Raw genomic sequence first — 22,357 nt, 5'->3', positions numbered from 1 at the left:
TTTTTTGCGGTACGCGGGCCTCTCACTGTTGTGGCCTCTCCCGTTGCGGAGCACAGGCTCCGGACACGCAGGCTCAGCGGCCATGGCTCACAGGCCCAGCTGCTCCACGATATGCGGGATCCTCCCGAACCGGGGCACGAACCCGTGTCCCCTGCATCGGCAGGCGGACTCTCAACCACTGCGCCACCAGGGAAGCCCCGTGGCTACTCTTTTTATGATGGAGGAGAATGACAGAATTTGAGAGTTTGTGGTTAACCCAGAACTTATTAAAAAAAAGAGAGAGATGATTGATTAGTCTTCAACTTTTGGAGAAAATATAGTCACCCACCTGCTCTGAGTACCAGCCCCAGTTGTGACTTGATCACAATCATACCTTGGTTAGTAATAAGCAAGCATCAGATCTTTTCCCTACAAATTCCCTGTTTTCAGTATTCTATCCACCGCATTTTGTTACCTTCTTTGGGAGTTTGGCCCAGAGAATTGTATTTTTCTCCCTTTTGAAGGAGCAATGAACTCATTTAGAAGTGGGCCAGCCAGCAGCCCTTTCAAAGCACTCTGTGCCAAGGAGCTGTCCGAGAGCTGTTGCGTTTGCTGTTGACTGGAGATTTTATGGCCGTTCGCCTTGTGTGTACCAGGCCTTCATTCTTTCTACCCCCGACCTCTTGGTACCTTACTGCTCAACTTTCCCCATCATTGTGGAGTCTTTCCTTTTGACTTTCCACTCTGTGGGATTATTCCTGTTGCTTTGAAAGAACGAATGTAATATTTACTGATGTCAGGTAGCTGTGTGTGTCTGTGTCTGGCCTCAGCAGTAACCTCAGTGGAAAGGTTCTTGTGATCCACGCTCAGCTTCAGAACCTGAACGTTTTTTGCGTGAACAGCATTCATCTCAACTTTTTTTGTTTTTGGCAGTAGGAACAGGGGCTTATGTGCTTCATAAATTTGGACAGGGCTAATGGCAAGGCATTTAGGTTGAGTTTGGGAGTGGTATGTAAACTTGTTGTTGCTTGTGGAAGTCTATGTATAGTGTACTGAATACATAAACCCTAGAGAATTTTATTCTATGCTGACGTTACCTATCAGCTAGACTGCTGTGTTTCAGTTTATCTAGGAGCTTGTTCTCTGCTGTATTAAAGATTTTTATGTGGCGATTCCCTCATAGCTGTCTTCTTTTATCATTTTGGCTGACAAGCAGAGATTTCAGAGAATACAGAGAGCCTAAAAGCTTTTTCAGCAGTGTGGAAATGCAATTAATGTTTCAAGTGCTCAGGGGGCGTCTAATCAGCTTGTGTTTTATGTTTCACTTCATTTTTGTTGCCTGCTCTGAAGGCTGCCGTGTGAGATTGGAAATCGAGATGCTGTCCCCTGCATCTCTGAGACTAGGAGAAAGTGTTTGTCAAATGGTGTGGCTTGCTTGTCTTGGTGGCCTCTTGGAGCAGAGAACAGGACATCCTGAGAGGAACTGGACTTGCTAGTGTGAAACATCGTAGGCAGTCCTAGGTGAATCTGTCTGACTGTCCAGGTGGGGGGGGGCTGCCTTTTGAATCTGTTGTGTGAATTCCTGCCGTGTGCTTGGCACTGCGCTTGGCGATTTACACACATTTAATTCTCGCAAGAACCCATCTCGGCAGGTACTCTTCCCATTTTATAGATGAGTACGTGTATCAAGATGCTGAAAGACCTATTAAGCGGCAGAATTCGCATTTGGTGCCAGACCTCTCTTCCTTAGGTCAGTGTTAGTTATCCTTTCCTGGGCTGCTGCATGTGTCTTGCTTCCCTGTCAGTCTCCTGGAGTTCCTGAGATTGCCTTTGGCTCTGGAGATACACTAGAAAATTAGTCCAGAGAAGATTTATAGACCTCTGGGTCCTAGAGACTAGACATTTTGGGGGAGAAGAGGTTTTTCGGAAAACCCAACCCTACCTTGCTGCCTTGTCCCATTCGCTGGCAACATCATTCCTTGAAGAGCTATGGGTGAAAGTGGTCCCATGAGAGCTCTCTTGCTATTGGAGCTATTGTTCATGGAGCTATTGGATTTAAACACAAAATTCGCACCTCTTTTTTCCTCCTCAGATACCAATGGGGAAAACATTGCAGAATCTCTGGTTGCAGAGGGATTGGCCACCCGGAGAGAAGGCATGAGAGCGAACAAGTAAGTGTCCATTACTCTTCTGACTGTCTGACTTCCTCTCACACCACAGTGAGAACTGGGGGAGTCGACTCTACACTGGCTTTGCTGCATTTTCATTCCTGCCCCCGACATAAAATAGGTAATATCTGGTGTTCTCATGGCTTCTAGGATATTCCTGCCCAGGTGTACGTGTGTATTTTTCTGAGCGAGGAGGTTACTCAGCATTCATTAGTGGCATTTGATGTGTGTAATTCAAAAACAGACTTGGAGACGAAGCAGTGATGTTCTTATATTCATAAGAATCAGTAGACTTATGCCTTACACCGTAGATGTTGAGTTCCAGAGTATTTATCCATCCATCCCCAAATATTTATTGAGCATTTACTATATGCCAGGGTGTGTTCTAGACACTGTGAATATAGCAGTGAAAAAAGACACTTAGGTTCTGCTAACAGTTTAACAGGGAGACAGACAACAAACCAAACAAGTAGATGTACGATATTATATGAGGTACAAGGAATAAGTAAATGTAAAATAAAGCACATTGAATAAATCAAATTCCAGGCAAAATCTGCTGATTGGAATCTAGCAAAACTGACAGGGGCTCAGTGGTTATGTTTTAAGGTCGGGGAAAATTTATCTCTCTCCAAAGCCTTTTAAGCCTGTTTTGGTTTATGGATCTGTATATACTTAAGTAATAGGTAAAATGTATTTGTTGTTAATGTCAGTGTGAATTTGTTAGAAATGATTTTTAGGTATGTAAGGTTTATAGTACATATATCATGTTAGCTTCACTCAGTAGGATGGGTTGCAGCTGGCTTTAATTAACACTTTAGTCTCTGAAAAGTCTAAGCTACATCAGTAATTTGGAGGCTAAAGATACTGGATTTTTTGTTGTTGTTGTTGTTTGTTTTTTTATTTTTATTTTATTTATTTATTTCCTTGAATTTTTGAATTTTATTTTATTTCTTTATACAGCAGGTTCTTATTTGTTATCCATTTTAAACACATCAGTGAATACATGTCAATCCCAATCGCCCAGTTCATCCACCTGCCCCCCCCCCCCCGCCCAGAACTTTCCCCCCTTGTTGTCCATACGTTTGTTCTCTACATCTGTGTCTCAATTTCTGCCCTGCAAACTGGTTCATCTGTACCATTTTTCTAGATTCCACATATAGGCATTAATATATGATATTTGTTTTTCTCTTTCTGACTTACTTCACTCTGTATGACAGTCTCTAGGTTCATCCACGTCTCTACAAACGACCCAATTTTGTTCCTTTTTATGGCTGAGTAATATTCCATTGTATATATGTACCAGATCTTCTTTATCCATTCGTCTGTCGATGAGCATTTAGGTTGCTTCCATGACCTGGCTATTGTAAATAGTGCTGCAATGAACAGTGGGGTGCATGTGTCTTTTTGAATTATGGTTTTCTCTGGGTATATGCCCAGTAGTGGGATTGCTGGGTCATATGGTAATTCTATTTTTAGTTTTTTAAGGAATCTCCATACTCTTCTCCATAGTGGCTGTATCAATTTACATTCCCACCAGCAGTGCAAGAGGGTTCCCTTTTCTCCATACCCTCTCCAGCATTTGTTGTTTGTAGATTTTCTGATGATGCCCATTCTAACTGGTGTGAGGTGATACCTCATAGTAGTTTTGATTTGCATTTCTCTAATAATTAGTGATGTTGAGCAGCTTTTCATGTGCTTCTTGGCCATCTGTATGTCTTCTTTGAAGAAATGTCTATTTAGGTCTTCTGCCCATTTTTGGATTGGGTTGTTTGTTTTTTTGATATTGAGCTGCATGAGCTGCTTGTATATTTTGGAGATTAATCCCTTGTCCGTTGCTTCATTTGCAAAAATGTTATCCCATTCTGAGGTTGTCTTTTCGTCTTATTTGTAGTTTCCTTTGCTTTGCAAAAGCTTTTAAGTTTCAGTAGGTCCCATTTGTTTATTTTTGCTTTTATTTCCATTACTCTATGAAGTGGATCAAAAAAGATCTTGCTGTGATTTATGTCAAAGAGTGTTCTGCCTATGTTTTCCTCTAAGAGTTTTATAGTGTCCAGTCTTACATTTAGGTTTCTAATCCATTTTGAGTTTATTTTTGTGCAAGTGTTCTAATTTCATTCATTTACATGTAGCTGTCCAGTTTCCCAAGCACCACTTATTGAAGAGACTGTGTTTTCTCCATTGTATGTCCTTGCCTCCTCTGTCATAGATCAGTTGACCATAGGTGCGTGGGTTTATCTGTGGGCTTTCTATCCTGTTCCATTGATCTATATTTCTGTTTTTGTGCCAGTACCATATTGTCTTGATTACTGTAGCTTTGTAGTATAGTCTGAAGTCAGGGAATCTGGTTCTTCCAGCGCCAGCTCCGTTTTTTTCCCTCAAGACTGCTTTGGCTATTTGGGGTCTTTTGTGTCTCCATACAAATTTTAAGATTTTTTGTTCTAGTTCCGTAAAAAATGCCATTGGTAATTTGATAGGGATTGCACTGAATCTGTATGGGTAGTGTAGTCATTTTCACAGTATTGATTCTTGCAGTCCAAGAACATGGTATATCTCTCCATCTGTTTGTATCATCTTTAATTTCTTTCATCAGTGTCTTACAGTTTTCTCCATACAGGTCTTTTGTCTCCTTAGGTAGGTTTATTCCTAGGTATTTCATTCTTTTTGTTGCAGTGGTAAATGGGAGTGTTTCCTTAATTTCTCTTTCAGATTTTTCATCATTAATGTATAGGAATGCAAGAGATTTCTGTGCATTAATTTTGTATCCTGCAATTTTACCAAATTCACTGATTAGCTCCAGTAGTTTTCTGGTGGCATCTTTAGGATTCTCTATGTATAGTATCATGTCATCTGCAGACAGTGACAGTTTTACTTCTTCTTTTCCAATTTGTATTCCTTTTATTTCTTTTTCTTCTCTGATTGCCGTGGCTAGGACTTCCAAGACTATGTTGAATAATAGTGGTGAGAGTGGACATCCTTGTCTTGTTCCTGATCTTAGTGGAAATGGTTTCAGTTTTTCACCACTGGGAGTGATGTTTGCTGTGGGTTTGTCATATATGGCCTTTATTATGTTGAGTTAGGTTCCCTATATGCCCACTTCTGGAGATTTTTTATCATAAACGGGTGTTGAATTGTGTCAAAAGCTTTTTCTGCATCTGTTGAGATGATCATATGGTTTTTATTCTTCAGTTTGTTAATATGGTGTATCACATTGATTGATTTGTGTGTATTGAAGAATCATTGCATCCCTGGGATATATCCCACTTGATCATAGTGTATGATTCTTTTAATGTGTTGTTGGATTCTGTTTGCTAGTAATTTGTTGAGGATTTTTGTATCTATATTCATCAGTGATATTGGTCTGTAATTTTCTTGTTTCTTAGTATCTTTGTCTGGCTTTGGTATCAGGGTGATGGTGGCCTCATAGAATCAGTTTGGGAGTGTTTCTTCCTCTGCAATTTTTTGGAAGAGTTTGAGAAGGATGGGTGTTAGCTCTCCTCTAAATATTTGACCTGTGAAGCCATCACCTGTGAAGAATTCACCTGTGAAGCCATATGGTCCTGGACTTTTGTTTGTTGGAAGATTTTTTTTTTTTTTTTTTTTTTGTGGTACGCGGGCCTCTCACTGTTGTGGCCTTTCCCGTTGCGGAGCACAGGCTCCAGACACGCAGGCTCAGCAGCCATGGCTCACGGGCGCAGCCTCTCTGCGGCATGTGGGATCTTCCCGGACCGGGGCACGAACCTGTGTCCCCTGCGTGGGCAGGCGGACTCTCAACCACTGCGCCACCAGGGAAGCCCCTGTTGGAAGATTTTTAATCACAGTTTCAGTTTCATTGCTTGTGATTGGTGTGTTCACATTTTCTATTTCTTCCTGGTTCAGTCTTGGAAGGTTATAACTTTCTAAGAATTTGTCCATTTCTTCCAGGTTGTCCATTTTATTGGCATAGAGTTGCTTGTAGTAGTCTCTTAGGATGCTTTTTATTTATGTGGTGTCAGTTGTAACTTCTCCTTTTTCGTTTCTAATTTTATTGATTTGAGTCCTCTACCTCTTTTTCTTGATGAGTCTGACTAATGGTTTATCAATTTTGTTTATCTTCTCAAAGAACCAGCTTTTAGTTTTATTCATCTTTGCCATTATTTTCTTTGTTTCTATTTCATTTATTTCTGCTCTGATCTTTGTGATTTCTTTCTTTCTGCTAACTTTGGCTTTTGTTTGTTTTTCTTTCTCTAGTTCCTTTAGGTGTAAGGTTAGATTGTTTATTTGAGATTTTTCTTGTTTCTTGAGATAGGCTTGTATTCCTATAAACTTACCTCTTAGAACTGCTTTTGCTGCATCCCATAGGTTTTGGATCGTCGTGTTTTCATTGTCTTTTGTCTCTAGGTATTTTTTAATTTCCTCTTTGATTTCTTCAGTGATCTCTTGGTTATTTTGTAACGTATTGCTTAGCCTCCATGTGTTTGTGTTTTGTACGTTTTTTCCCCTGTAATTGATTTCTAATCTCATAGCATTGTGGTCAGAAAAGATGCTTGATATGATTTCAATTTTCTGAAATTTACTGATATTTGATTTGTGACCCAAGATGTGATGTATCCTGGAGAATGTTCCATGCGCACTTGAGAAGAAAGTGTAATCTGTTGTTTTTGGATGGAATGTCCTGTAAATATCAATTAAACCTATCTGGTCTATTGTGTGATTTAAAGCTTGTGTTTCCTTATTAATTTTCTGTTTGGATCATCTGTCCATTGGTGTAAGTGAGGTGTTAAAGTCCCCCACTATTACTGTGTTACTGTCGATTTCCTCTTTTATGGCTGTTAGCAGTTGCCTTATGTATTGATGTGCTCCTATGTTGGGTGCATATATATTTATAATTGTTATATCTACTTGGATCCCTTGATCATTATGTAGTTTCCTTCCTTGTCTCTTGTAACATTCTTTATTTTAAAGTCTATTTTATCTGATATGAGTATAGCTACTCCAGCTTTCTTTTGATTTCCATTTGCATGGAATATCTTTTTCCATCCCCTCACTTTCAGTCTGTATGTGTCCCTATGTCTGAAGTCGTTCTCTTGTAGATAGCATATGTATGGGTCTTGTTTTTGTATCCATTCAGTGAGCCTGTGTCTTTTGATTGGAGCATTTAATCCATTCACCTTTAAGGTAATTATTGATATGTATTTTCCTATTACCATTTTCTTAATTGTTCTGAGTTTGTTTTTGTAGGTCCTTTTCTTTTCTTTGGTTTCCCACTTAGAGAAGTTCCTTTGGCATTTGTTGTAGAGCTCTTTTGGTGCTGCTGAATTCTCTTAGCTTTTGCTTGTCTGAAAAGCTTTTGATTTCTCCATTGAATCTGAATCCTCATTCAGATTCTACCGGGTAGAGTTCTATTCTACCGGGTAGAGTTCTATTCTACCGGGTAGCGTTCAATTCTACCCTTGCCGGGTAGAGTAATCTTGGTTGTAGGTTCTTCCCTTTCATCCCTGCCACTCCCTTCTGGCTTATAGAGTTTCTGCTGAGAAATCAGCTGTTAACCTTATGGGAGTTCCCTTGTATGTTATTTGTTGTTTTTCCCTTGCTGCTATCGATAATTTTTCTTTGTCTTTAATTTTTGCCAATTTGATTACTATGTGTCTTGGCATGTTTCTCCTTGGATTTATCCTGTATGGGACTCTCTGTGCTTCCCAGACTTGGGTGCCTATTTCCTTTCCATGTTAGGAAGTTTTCGACTGTAATCACTTCAAGTGTTTTCTCGGGTCCTTTCTCTCTCTCTTCTCCTTCTGGGACCCCTGTAATGCAAATGTTGCGTTTAATATTGTCCCAGAGGTCTCTTAGGCTGTCTTCGTTTCTTTTCATTCTTTTTTCTTTATTCTGTTCTGCAGCAGTGAATTCCACCATTATGTCTTCCAGGTCACTTATCTGTTCTTCTGCCTCAGTTATTCTATTGATTCCTTCTAGTGTATTTTTCATTTCAGTTATTGTATTGTTCATCTCTGTTTGTTTGCTCTTTAATTCTTCTAGGTCTTTGTTAAACATTTCTTGCATCTTCTTGATCTTTGCCTCCATTCTTTTTCCGAGGTCCTGGATCATCTTCACTGTCATTATTCTGAATTCTTTTTCTGGAAGGTTGCCTATCTCCACTTCATTTAGTTGTTTTTCTGGGGTTTTATCTTATTCCTTCATGTGGTACGTAGCCCTCTGCCTTTTCATCTTGTCTGTTTTTCTGTAAATGTGTTTTTTTCCCCACAGGCTGCAGGATTGTAGTTCTTGCTTCTGTTGTCTGTCCTCTAGTGGATGAGGCTATCTCAAAGGCTTGTGCAAGTTTACTGATGGGAGGGACTGGTGGTGGGTAGAGCTGACTGTTGCTCTGGTGGGCAGAGCTCAGTAAAACTTTAATCTGCTTGTCTGCTGATGGGTGGGGCTGGGTTGCCTCCCTGTTGGTTGTTTGGTCTGAGGTGACCCAACACTGGAGCTTACCCGGGCTCTTTGGTGGGGCTAATGGCGGACTCTGGAAGGGTTCATGCCAAGGAGTACTTCCCAGAACTTCTGCTGCCAGTGTCCTTGTCCTCACGGTGAGACATAGCCACCCCTCCGCCTCTGCAGGAGACCCTCCAACACTAGCAGGTAGGTCTGGTTCAGTCTCCTATGGGGTCACTGCTCCTTCCTCTGGGTCCCGATGCGCACACTACTTTGTGTGTGCCCTCCAAGAGTGGAGTCTGTTTCCCCCAGTCCTCTTGACATCCTGCAATCAAATCTCGCTAGCCTTCAAAGTCTGATTCTCTAGGAATTCCTCCTCCCGTTGCCAGACCCCAGGTTGGGAAGCCTGACGTGGGGCTCAGAACCTTCACTCCAGTGGGTGGACTTCTGTCGTATAAGTGTTCTCCAGTTTGTGAGTCACCCACCCAGCAGTTATGGGACTTGATTTCATTGTGATTGTGCCCCTCCTACCGTCTCATTGTGGCTTCTCCTTTGTTTTTGGATGTGGGGTGTCTTTTCTGGTGAGTTCCAGCGTCTTCCTGTCAATGACTGTTCAGCAGTTAATTGTGCTTTCGGTGCTCTTGCAAGACAGAGTGAGAATATGTCCTTCTCCTCTGCCATCTTGAACCAATCCTGGCTTTTTTTTTTTTATTTTTTTAGTTTTTGACTGTACCACACGGCTTGTGGGATCTTAGTTTCCTGACCAGGGATTGAACCTGGGACCGTGGCAGTGAAGAGTCCTAACCACTGGACTGCCAGGGAATTCCCCAAAGATGCTGTTTAAATCATTAAATCCTTGTTGTATTATGACTGTAGCTGTAGAAGAAGCTTTAGATAAATCTTTGCATGAACTGTACCAATGATGGGGAGGAAGAAAGGCCAAAATGTACAGTTTGCCTCCTTCCTGCCTTCATAGACTTTGTGGTCAAGTCATTCACCATATACTTCTTTGGTCCTTTATGACTCCAAAGAGTCGTTGGCTAGAGCTTATAATTGGGGTGTGAGCATGTGGGAATTTGTTGAATTCCGACATTTGTCTTAGGTCCTGATTTTGGAAGCACGCCAAAGTTGTGTCTTAAGGACAGTTGCTGGCATGATTACTGTTGCAGTGTTTTTTGGAATCCAGTTTGCAACCAGAATGAAGAATTTTTAAAAAACGCAAAGCAGTATTGTACCATCTCAACAAAGATATCTCCCCTGGAGTCCCAGTCCTTTTTTCTCCAAAGTTGTCTTGATTTAAGGCCTTCGTTTCTCAGTTTCAATGTTTGCTTCTATCTCAAGCTACATTTTTTCCCCTGTGGAATTCTGGCAGTAATTTTGGATCTCTGAAGCTGATGATTGTGTTTTTTTGTGGGGAGGAGGGAAAGAGCAGTACTGAGGATTTCTGGCTTGAGAAATTGTAGGTTAGGAGTCCCTGTTGAAAATCCCTACTGATCATGGTGGGAGCTTCAGTTTCTGCAGAAGGCTGTTGATGGAACGAGGCGCTGACATCGTGGAAAGACTTTCCAGGTTCACTTCAGCTCAGATACGTATGAGAGAGAGAAGAGCAGAGCCATTTTTGGGTTTGGTTGTTTTGGGTGTTTTTTTGTTTTTGTTTTCCGGTCTGTCTACTGACTTTCTGGCTGCTCTTGTATGTAGTTTGTTTTTCTGTCTAATGAAGGAGTCTTCATCTTCAGACTGCTTTGCTTAGCTGGCCTTATTGAATGTGTAAGTAGTTTTGGGGTGACATTGTCTGTAATGGTATTTGTTCTGCATTCCCCAGCTCTGTTCTGCAGACAACAGGGAGTAAGGGTGGTTCTTAGTCACTTTCCCTGCGCTGTGTCCTGCTGAGCTCTGCCCGGATTCTAGTTCCTGAATCTGGGGTGGTTAAATGAAGCTCTCCCTCCTGGAGCGGCTCCCTTCTGAGCCACCAGCTTGTTTTCTTGTAATCACTGATGGTGGCAGTACCGAGACGTGTGTTCTTTGGATACTCTCATTAAATGCTGTTATGATTGAATCTTTTGTTTTGTTTGTTGAGTCTGAAATCCAGAAGCTGCACTCATGATGGGTTTCTGTTTATAGGCCTGGGTCTGAAGCCACAGATGTGAAACAAACTCTTGGTCTTTTCAAGGGGAGAAGTTGCTGAAGAAACCCAGAATCAAAGATGAGCCTGATATTTCTGTTGTGAATTCACTAACTACATGTGTTTATTATTTCTCACGTCCCAGTCCTGAGCAGAACCGGCTTTCGGAGTGTGAGGAGCAAGCAAAAGCAGCTAAGAAAGGAATGTGGAGTGAGGGGAATGGTTCACATACTCTTCGGGACCTCAAGTATACCATTGAGAACCCAAGGCACTTTGTGGACTCACACCACCAGAAGCCTGTCAATGGTGAGGCTGTCGGGAAAAGACGGATATGACTCAGGGTGATTTCTCTCTATCTGCTCTTGAGCTCCTTGAGGTTAATAAAACCAATTCTGCTTTAGTGCCCAAGGGAAATTGTTAAGGGTAAAACAACACCTGGTATTTTGGAAGGGAGCTTGAATCCAGTTCATATAGGTTGCATCAGATGTATTTTGCTGAGGTTATTTCTTTGCGGCTACAAGCTAGTAAATTGCTGGTAATTTTGCACATGAGGGATCTTCCTATTTTCTCTAAAAGATGGCTACCTAAATACTGTCCCCAAAACTTCAAGGTAGACATGTGTATTCTGTATATAGCGAAACACATATGCGTGTGCCCATGTGCGTGCATGCATGCACACACACACACACGTTCTTTATAGTTCTTGGTCCTACTTTGAGATCATATTAACTTACAGACTCAGTAAAATAAAATTATTACCAATCCTGAATTGTTGTTATTTTTTTGCCAGGCACTCAGTACACAGATAAGCTTTGTTATCCGTAAGCTAGGTTGCTTAGGTATAAGCCATGAGGTCCCAGAGGGTTCAAAAGACGTAGAAGTTGGTCTGAACCAAATCCCCCAGGAATAGTTTGGGCAGGAGTCTGTTGTGTGAATACTCGTGATGTGCCGGTGCTTCGTCACCTCTTGGAGGGAGGCTTTCTTGGGGTTTGGGGGAGAGGAACTGCATTCCAGGCAGTTTGTTTGGGCATTGTTTATCCTCGGCACGACTTTTGCTATGACTCAAGGCGTTTGTTCTGTCATGCAGCTATCATCGAGCACGTGCGGGACGGCAGTGTGGTCAGGGCCCTGCTCCTGCCCGACTACTACCTGGTCACGGTCATGCTGTCAGGGATCAAGGTCAGATCATACATTGGGCTACAGGGTGGTGATAGGGTTTGTGGAAGCGTTCAGTGACAGACTCTTCTACTTGGGGACTTCGTATGTACTGTTTCTTTCTTGTATGGGCCGTTAACATTGACTAGAGTACTTTAAACTTTGCAGTTGGACAGTTCTAATTAGATCAAATAAGACGTTATTTTTTAAGTACTCAGGGTCTGTTTGGAGTGGGCTGCGCTGAGATTGTTGAAACCTAGGGAGGAGGGGATGGGAGGCTCTGAAGTTTGTTGAGTGTGGCTTGTCATTATAAAATACCCATTTTGATTAAAGAAATAATCAGGGATTAAAGCGAGGCAGTGGTGAATCTCTTCTTGGCAAGGGGTCATTTTCAAGTATTGATATAATTAAGATGATTTTCCCCATGGTAACGTGAGTTTTGTTTGCTTTACCAAAAAGTGTGGGATGATGTATCTCTAGTTGCATTTTATCAGTATGCTTTAAAAAGGGTTGGAAGACCTGATTTGAGACCTTTCCAAGCTCAGTTTTGTGGGGTTTGTGCTTTTTGGACGGTTCCCTGTGGCCTGAGCGAGCCCAGCACTCCCATTAGGCTGCGTCACCCACTCGCCTTACTTTTGCTTTAGTGCCCAACTTTTCGACGGGAAGCAGATGGCAGTGAAACACCAGAACCTTTTGCCGCAGAAGCCAAATTTTTCACCGAGTCTCGACTGCTTCAGAGAGATGTCCAGATCATTCTGGAGAGCTGCCACAACCAGAACGTTCTGGGTACCATCCTTCATCCAGTGAGTGTGCCTATGCAGACTGGGCCGTGTGGGGTGTGTGTGTGTGGGGTTCCACTTGGGGTTTGAAGAGCTGTAGTTTGCTTTTCTTCTTCCCCTTTATATTCATGAGCCACTGAAATATCTTGGCAGGATTATAATCTACTGATTTTGAGGCCTTTTCTAGGGAGTTATCAGTTACCTGATAGAATTGGACGAATCTGCAACTTTGTACTTTTAGAAAACTCATCTCAGTTGTTACGGGGTTTATAAGGGGAGGAAGGACTCTAGCACTTATTTTCCCAAGGGCTGGTCCTAAAGCTTGCCAATAAGAAAGGTGGGAGGTTGCCACATCAGTGAGAAGTGGTGATGAAGCTTGTAGATGGGATTGGTGAGTTTTGTATGCAGGTCTAGAAGTTAGCTATGTGGGGTTTTGGTAGAACTCTGAAGAGGAAACCATTCTATGGAAAAACTGTTCCAGGCCTTATCCAGTTACTGCCTAACTCTGCTTTGGAGTAGGAACTAGTTTCTTTAAGTTCTTGTAGTTCTGACTATTGGGGGTTTTACTCTGTTGTATACTTTGGTAGGTGGGGTATTCTTGGATGGGAAATGACTTTGTTTTTTAACACCCAAGTTTAAGTAGATTTTCATTATTGTAACCTCTATCCAATACAGAATAAACTATTGTTACTCTTTGGCTAAAGAATTCTTCCATGATGGCAGTTGTGGAAGGCTGGGAGGCTTGGTTTGGAATGTGCCAAGGTCATGTCTGTTTCTTCTGGAGTGCTAGCTGTCTGCCAGAGCCCTGCCAGATGGCTCTGTGTCACAGTAGAATGTGAATTACAATTCACTGGGCAAAATGTAACTTAAGTTATCCCTTACTCAGCCTGTTCTTTAGCTTTCCCCTTATGAAAAGGGGAGTAAGTGCTGATCTCAGGGAAGGAAATAATAGGTATAATCTCTACTGAAGATTAACATCCTCTGCCCACAAGAAGAACTATTGAAATGTCAATTCCATTCAATGCCACTAACATTTGTCCTACTCCTGTTAAGTGAGAGTTACTGTGCTGGGTGTTGTGGGATGTGAAGCCAAGGCTGTTGAAAGGAGTCGCAGAGCAGCATCTCCCCTCTTATGGCTGATTTCTTAATGAGAGAAATGGCTCTTCTTTTTTTTTTTTTAAACTGCCAAGTAGATTGTGGCAATGTTAATCATGTCAGAAGTCTAGAGAAACAGATTCTCTTGCAATAGAATCTAACCTATGCCTGCTCTCTCACGTGCCTCGTTTTTCAGAATGGCAACATCACAGAGCTCCTCCTGAAGGAAGGTTTTGCCCGCTGTGTGGATTGGTCGATTGCAGTTTACACACGGGGTGCAGAAAAGCTGAGGGCGGCTGAGAGGTAAGGTCTTTCGGGGAAGCCTTCCAGCCAAGGATCTTGGTAGGGATCTTCAGGGGAAGAAATCTAGGGATCTTCTCTCACCCATCCATGTCAGTGTAAAGGATTAGGGAAATTCCAAAAGAGGCCAGGATCTCAGAGAGGAGTGGCTTACTTATAAGTCTCCAGGTTCAGTCTAATTCAGTGCTGTATACTAAGGGCCTAGATTTTTCACTCAGACATTATTCTTCACCTGACTTGCTTTTTTAGCGTTTTCGGTGCACTGTTTCTCCAAGACCCTCACTTAAATTCCAGGTTTTAGGCATTTGAAATGAAATAAACTTGAGGCTTATTTGAGGACAGTGAAATAGCTAATCAGCTACTTCCCGACATACAGGCTGGAGCCAGGCATATGATGGAAAGATAGAGCCCGTGGGTCCCCAAACAGAACTATCCAATGTTGTTGTGAGGCCTGATGCCCTAATTTATCTAACAGTATGTTGTAGTTGTAAATGCTGATGCAGCTGTGAGGTGTTTTTGGCTAGGTGCCTCATGGTTAAAGCAGATGTAGCAATAACTGATTTCCAGGCAAATGATAGTTGGATATTGCCAAGATCAGTGGCTGTTTCAAAATGTTTCCAGGTATATAGGTGAACTTGATGCTCCTGATGGGGCAGATGGAAGAAAATGAAGCAGGTAGATGAATAGAGATGATGTTCTCAAAGTCCCAGCAACTGTCTCTCAGGATACATTTAGGTAGAAGGCCAGGACCATTAGTGACAACATTCCACTCAAGCCTGTGTGGCTTATTTCAGAGTCATAAGACTATAACGGTCTTGATAACTTCACATTTTTGCCTTTGAGGTGCACAGATAGGAGATGTGCAAGAAGGTGAATTAAATGACTGTATTTCCCCTTTGCTAGCTCTTTTACAGCTTTCTGTACCTGTAAGCAGAAATACTTGGGATTTTTTATCTGGGCCATTTGATATGGCCTGCCTGACAAAGGTAGACTGATTGAAAAAAACACAATGGTTGTACAAATTGTCTAGTATTTTTATGTTCCACAATTAAATTCAAAAGATACAATACCCTTATCAAGCACAGCGTTCCAGATACCTCTGATTATTTCATGATGCTCAATTTTTTTATTGTTGTTCAGAAAATCCTGTAAGTCTATTATTCTAAATACTGTTTTGGTTGGTAGTTCTTTTTGCATTAAGTTCCTGCCTCTCTCTGAAGAAAGTGAGTTACAGTGACAGTAGTTTCTACGTGTTTTATAACATCTATAAGAGATTTTTAAGAGTGCTCATCATTAAAAAACAGGCTTAGACCAAGGAATGCAAATCATGTTTCAGTGATATGATTACTTGCCTGTTGTTTTGCATGCTGTGTTATAGACTTGCTTGCATTGTTGGTAAATCTGTATTGAAGTATTTCACGTGCTTTACAGCTACTACGTGCTGCTTTTAAAGGTTGCAATACTGTTTTCAGAAATAATAGTTTAATAGTCCCTTTCCCCTCCATCCATTTATTTCTCAATAAATACTTTGACAGTTTTTTACTGATATATGATATATGTGTGTGCGTATATATATATGATTGAAAAGAAAATCTTTGCACATATTCCCTTTCCCTCTCTTAATCTGACTCAAAAAAATGTCTCCTGGGCTTACTACTCTAAAACAAATTCCTGCCAGCATGATTTTTTACCTTTTGGCAGTGAAATTCTATTGGATTTTTGTCCATTTTTCATAATCATTAGTTGCACTAGAGTGACAATTTTGTTCTTGTTTTCCACATGGGCTTTGGGTTGCTGACAACCTTTTCATAATTCAAATGGAAATTGAGCAGGCCTATGCTTTTTAAAAAATATATTTGTTAGATGTGTGTGTTCTCCCTCCCATTTAAGAGAGTAGTTGCTCTGTGTTCGTCATCCCAGCGCCTGGCATTTAGTAATAGCTCAGGAGGTACTTGATAAGCCAAAAGAGCTAATTATTGAGGGGGACTTGTACTGTCCAGACTCAGAAAAGTGTACACCCAGAGCTCAGTCTATCAGCCATGGGTTTATGGTATATATGCATCTTGGATAGTTCCAGTTGCTGTACAGTTTTTCTTGTGGCTGTCATGCTTTGTTCAGGTTTGATTGGCCGTTTCTGCTGGGTGCCTTGTCTATGAGATAGGGTAGGATTCTGTGCTGTTTGCTCCTGTGGTGATGGTGGATTCCATTGCTGACCTAGTCCATCTGAGTGATTTGCATCCTTGCTTTGTTGCCAGGTTTGCCAAGGAGCGCAGGCTGAGAATATGGAGAGACTATGTGGCTCCCACTGCTAATTTGGACCAAAAGGACAAGCAGTTTGTTGCCAAGGTGAGTCATTCTCAGCATCTGGAGATGCACTGTGGACGATGTCAGGCTAATGATAATACAGAGCTCTGAATAATCAGTCAAGAGCTGAAGCATTTCTATTTTAGGCAAACCACTGCATGGCTTGCATGGATGTGTGTGCATGATTGCATGCACGTGTGTATTTATTGTAGCGGACTTAGAAACCATAAGAACTTAAATTTCTTGCCTTGAATTTGCATAACTTCATTAGAAGTTCATGGGTTAAAGTTGTAGACATTGACCCCTTGAAATGTCTCTTATATTCTGGAGGTTCTGTCCATTTAGCAAATGACATTCTCTTAGATTTCTCTTTTCTTTTTTTGGCCATGCTGCATGGCCTGCAGGATCTTAGTTCCCACCAGGGATTGAACCTGGGCCAATGGCAGTGAAAGCACTGAGTCCTAACCACTGGACTGCCAGGGAACGCCCTCTCTTAGATTTCTTATGCCCAAGTATATATGACTTCAAATTTCTCTCCTTTCTGTTTTGGGACTCTTGTGGATTTGAACTTTTTCTAATGTGATGTGTTTTGTGTTTTTTTTTTAATTTTTAATTTAATTTTATTTATTTTTTATACAGCAGGTTCTTATTAGTCATCCATTTTATACACATCAGTGTATACATGTCAATCCCAATTGCCCAATTTATCACAGCCCCCCCCACCCCCCCGTGGCTTCCCCCCCTTGGTGTCCATACGTTTATTCTCTACATCTGTGTCTCTATTTCTGCCCTGAAAACCAGGTCATCTGCACCATTTTTCTAGGTTCCACATATATGCGTTAATATACGATATTTGTTTTTCTCTTTCTGACTTAGTTCACTCTGTATGACAGTCTCTAGATCCATCCACGTCTCTACAAACGACCCAATTTCGTTCCTTTTTATGGCTGAGTAATATTCCATTGTATATATGTACCAGATCTTCTTTATCCATTCATCTGTCGATGGACATTTAGGTTGCTTCCACGACCTGGCTATTGTAAATAGTGCTGCAATGAACATTGGGGTGCATGTGTCTTTTTGAATTATGGTTTTCTCTGGGTATATGCCCAGTAGTGGGATTGCTGGGTCATATGGTAATTCTATTTTTAGTTTTTTAAGGGACCTCCATACTGTTCTCCATAGTGGCTGTATCAACTTACATTCCCACTAACAGTGCAAGAGGGTTCCCTTTTCTCCACACCCTCTCCAGCATTTGTTGTTTGTAGATTTTCTGATGATGCCCATTCTAACTGGTGTGAAGTGATACCTCATTGTAGTTTTGATTTGCATTTCTCTAATAATTAGTGATGTGTTTTATTGAGGGCTCTCCACTGATGTGTCCTGGGATGGATTTCTCTGATGTGAACTAGAGCTACTGTGTAGATTGTTTGGGTCCAGCAGGAGTGCTGTAGAAGTGTTTTTTCCTTCATTGTGGGGTTTGGTACCTTGAGTGTTAGAACCTGTAGTAGACCTCACTTTCCCAAAATTGCTAGTGTTTTTAACTGTTTGTTAATTTTGGCAAGACATAATGGAAGCTTTGTCTTTATGGACTTAAAGTGGTTAAATATCCATATCCTTGAGCTTGAGAAGTGGCTGTGCTAAAAATTTCTAATAGTGAGTTTAAGATGCAAAGCCACTAGGTGGCACTGTCAGTCTGAAAAATCCTGGAATGCTTTTTCTTAGAATGGTAAAATTTTAACAAGTCTCCGAGGAATTGGCTGAATTTCTTCACTTTCTTTTTTATGATGCCCAAAGTAGTAGGTCACAGAATGTTCAAGCGGCCCCTTCCCTCTTCTGGTAGATGGTCTCTGAGCACCTGTAAGATTAAGTATAATCGTGACTTTTAGTGGACATTAGTGGGAGGAGCCCCTGGTTGGATACTCCCTATGCATCTTCCACATCTTGATGAAGATCAGAATGTACCCTTGCTTCTTTGTGTGAGGACCATACTAGTTTGGGAACTTGGGCATGGCTGCTCTGCCTAACTGAAACTTACTTGGTGTGTTTATGTTTCCTATAATCTGTTCTAAAGACTACACTGCACAATGAAAGGATGATAATTCACTCACCAAGGAGGCAGGCCTTCCATTTTTCACCATCATCACTTTGGGCATCTGTGATATTAGTGATGTAGATGACCCTTGGGAGGGTCTCATTATCCTGTACTGTCCCTAGCAGCCCCTCCTCAGTTGAAATTGAGTTTGTAGAGAAACCTAGAAGATTTTGAAGGGTTTTTTGGCCTTGGCAGGTTGGGGAACCTAAGGCATTGATGAAGAAAAATTCTTCAGCTAAAGGATTAGACAATTAAGTCAGTGGCTTTGCATTTATCTTGAATATGATTTTATTGATAACTAGAAAAAGGAGAACTTTAGGACATTTATAGGACACTTCTTCCATTTTAAAAAATCCAGGATCCCAGAATCTATGTTTTGTCTTTTTTGTTTTAAAACAGGGTGAGGCATTTTTTTTGCTTTTGTTTTTAATTACAGTGAAGTTTTATTTGTTACAATGCCAGAGTAGAGGAGATTGCCTCCAAAAGCCAACTGATTAAGGATCCTGTAGTATCCTAAACATAAATTTAGGTCATTTGGATATAGACTTGTTCAGAGAGTAGAGAGAAAAAGGTGTTTATAGGTAGATAAATGGTTTTTGAAACTTACTGAATTTTGGAAAATTTTCAGCCTTATTTTTGTTTTTAAAACAGGAAAAAACATAAAAAAGAAGGAAAAACACTCATACTAGATGGAATTACTATGACACAGGTTTTTTTTTTTTTTTTAAAAAACAAAGTTGATCATACTGTCAATCTCGGAGGTTGGCAAACTATGGCCCACGGGCCAGATTTGGCCCGTCACTTGTTTTTGTGTGGCCTGTGAGCTAAGAACGGATTTTACGTAGAAAAAAAATTTCTGTGGCACATTGAAATAATATGAAATTCAAATTTCAGTGTCATGAGTAAGTTGGCACATAGCCATGTCTGTTCGTTTACATATTGTCTAGAGCTGTTTTTGTGATACGGTGGCAGAGGTGAATGGTTGTGACAGAGACCATATTGCCTGCAAAGCCTAAAATATTTGCTATCTGGCCCTTTACTGAAGAAGTCTGCTGACCCTTGATCTATACCAGTCCTACTCAGAGTACCTTGATATGATATAAGGAGCTTGAGCCAGAATGTAAACCAAGGCATTGCTGCTTTCATCAAGAAATCTTGCTACAGAAAAAATGTTCTCGGTGATGTAGTTGATTTATGTTCTGCTACAAGTGCCTTATCTCATTGCAGACTGGCAGCAACTTTTGAATAGTCCTGACTTGTATTCCTTTGTATATAATTTTTAAGTTTGTAAGTTTTTATTTTTAACATGTAAACATTTTTAAAGAACTCTAGGGTCTTCTTAAGAAATGTACTGTCTGGGGGCTTCCCTGGTTGTGCAGTGGTTAAGAATCCACCTGCCAATGCAGGGGACACGGGTTTGATCCCTGGCCCGGGAAGATTCCACATGTCGCGGAGCAACTAAGCCCTTGTGCCACAACTACTGAGCCTGTGCTCTAGAGCACGTGAGCCACAACTACTGAACCCACGTGCCACAACTACTGAAGTCTGTGCTCCTAGAGCCTGCGCACTGCAACGAAGAGCAGCCCCTGCTCGCAGCAACTGGAGGAAGCCTGCATGCAGCAACGAAGACCCAATGCAGCCAAAAATAAATAAATAAATAAATAAAATTTAAAAAAAAGAGTGGTGACCTCCCAAAACAACACTGCAAAGGCTGAGTCACTTTAAAAAAAAAGGAAAAGAAAAACAGAAATGTACTGTCTGTTTCCCTCTCCCTTGAGGCAGCCATTTATGTAAACATTTTTAAAGAACTCTATTCTCTGCTTAAGAAATGTACTGTCTGTTTCCCTCTCCCTCGAGGCAGCCATTTTCAACTCTTTGCTAATCCATGTCTTGGAATAAAATGTTACATTGCTCACTCTTGATTTTTCAGGCATAACCCCCTTTCCTTCACACCATGGAAGGTGAAGATTTAGTTTTTTCACACATGGGTGTGCATGTATTTTTCTCTATGCCTTCTAACAGGACTATACCATAATTCTGGCTCAGTTAATATTCAATGTTTACTTTGTAAATGCTAATCACTTCCGAGCCATATAGCATATTATGAATACTTTTCATTTCCTGCATGATTTTTTGTTTTCCCTGGAGGTAATAATTATTTTAAAATTTATGTATATATCTTTCTCATACATGTTTATTCAACCCCCACATTCTGGCTGTCTAAATCTCTTCTCAAGACATTGATTCAGTCTGTTATCCTTTATCTTTTTCAATACTACTTTCCAGGAGCCTTGTAACCTGTACCAGCCTGGATAAGTTCTTTTTTTTACTTTTATAAAGCTGTCATCTTTCGATTTCTTTACCATTATCCTGAGTTTTTCTTTGCCTCTCTCCTGGATTGGTACTATGTTTGCTGGATCTTTTGGCTTCTTTATGATTTATTACTACTTTATTTCGGTGGCACACATCCTGTAGCTTCTTGGGAAAAGAGTGCTTGGTAGGTAAATTTTTTGAGACCTTTCATATCTACTCTGTTATTACACATGATAGTTTAGGTGGGTATAGAATTTTATGTTAGAAGTTATTTTCTTTTAGAATTATGAAGTCATTGCTCCACTGTCATTTATCTATTGGAGTTTTTTTTTCCATGTATTTTAGTGGTCTGATCTCTCATCCTTATGATATATTTTTTATTTCTGTAAGCTGTTAGCAAATTCTTCTTTATTCTGAAATTTCACAATGATGCTCTTTGTTTACCCATGTGTGAGCACGTTGTGGTTTAATTTTTAGTCCTTTATGTCTGGGTATTTCAACTATTTTGTTGTTGATTTCCATCTAGTTTATCTGCTCTCTGTTTTTCTAGAATTCCTGTTTGGGTGTTTGAATTTGTGCACTAGTCTTCTAATTTTTTCTTAATATTTTTCATCTTTTTGTCTTTTCTTTCTAGATATCTTCATATATGTCTCTCATCTCTTCTATTAGACATTTCATTTATGATGCTGTATTTTAATTTCTAAGAGCTTTCTTTGTTCTCTGAATGTTTCTCTTATACTGTTTAAAATATAACATGTAATACTTATTTCAGAGATGAATATCATCTGTTAGGTTTTTGAGGAATTAATAATAATTTTTTGAAGATTTGTTTCTCCCTGCATAGTCTTTGTTGTCTAAGTTGTTTTTAATTCTCTTTGGTTATTTTGATCCCTTATTTTCCGTATTAGAGGCTTTCCTCAGATATGTGGTGATCCTTGGTTGTCTCTCTCAAAGAATTAGGTATTCAACCCTGGCTTAGGAGCAGTGAACTCATGTATGGGATTTAGGGTATACATCTTGAAATCCAGGTGCTTCTTACATAGATTTTAAACCAGTCCTAGTTTTGGGCCTTATTTTCATCCCCCCTTGAGATTCCTGATTTGATAGTTTCTTCCTCTTGGGTAGGGGAAGTCTGCAGTATAAATCAGAAAGGCTATTTTCTTTTCTCACCACTAGCTCAGGATTTAGCTTTTGTGAGTCTGTGGAGTCAGTTACCACTCATCCCTCTGCTTTCCAGCTTCCAGGTTTTGTTGCTATATTCTTCTCTCCCATTATCTTTGTCCTTTTGGGCTTTTGGCAAACAACAAAACAAAACAAAAAACAGCCCCCCAAACCCTTTATTTTTGTGCAGAGTTATTTAGGGAGAGTAACAAAATAAATATTTGAACTTGCTTTAGTTCACAGTGTTCCATTATAAGGCTGCATCATAATTTATTTAACTAGTCCCCAGTAAGTTATTATGTAGTTTATCACGTTTCCACTTTTTAGAAAATGGAATAAATCTCTCTGTAAATGGCAGTTATTTCCTTAGGAGTATTTTGGAGGATATTTGCTCCCCAGGAATGGTAACTAGCGTGTATCCCATGTGTGTTCATTTTCTAATATGTTGTAGAGCAGAGCTTGACCAACTTTTTCTTAA

General features: G+C 40.5%; 1 protein-coding gene across 2 annotated transcripts in view; it reads left to right on the top strand.

The window, feature by feature from the left end:
* SND1 (staphylococcal nuclease and tudor domain containing 1) overlaps positions 1-22,357 on the top strand; it is a 418,829-nt gene that overhangs the window by 43,277 nt on the left and 353,195 nt on the right. For both annotated transcript variants that reach the window (XM_089917436.1, XM_022581894.3), the window contains exons 4-9: positions 2,072-2,150; positions 10,823-10,983; positions 11,765-11,856; positions 12,477-12,635; positions 13,903-14,009; positions 16,262-16,352. In XM_089917436.1, the coding sequence (XP_089773562.1) occupies positions 2,072-2,150; positions 10,823-10,983; positions 11,765-11,856; positions 12,477-12,635; positions 13,903-14,009; positions 16,262-16,352 (689 nt within the window). The remainder of the gene's footprint in view (positions 1-2,071; positions 2,151-10,822; positions 10,984-11,764; positions 11,857-12,476; positions 12,636-13,902; positions 14,010-16,261; positions 16,353-22,357) is intronic.

This window comes from Delphinapterus leucas, chromosome 9 (assembly GCF_059928025.1).
Source record: "Delphinapterus leucas isolate spDelLeu-1000000601 "Yukka" chromosome 9, BTC_Dleu_Yukka2, whole genome shotgun sequence".
NCBI lineage: Eukaryota > Metazoa > Chordata > Mammalia > Artiodactyla > Monodontidae > Delphinapterus > Delphinapterus leucas.
The sequence above is the reverse complement of the archived record's forward strand: the minus strand, read 5'-3'. Positions and strand labels throughout refer to the sequence as shown.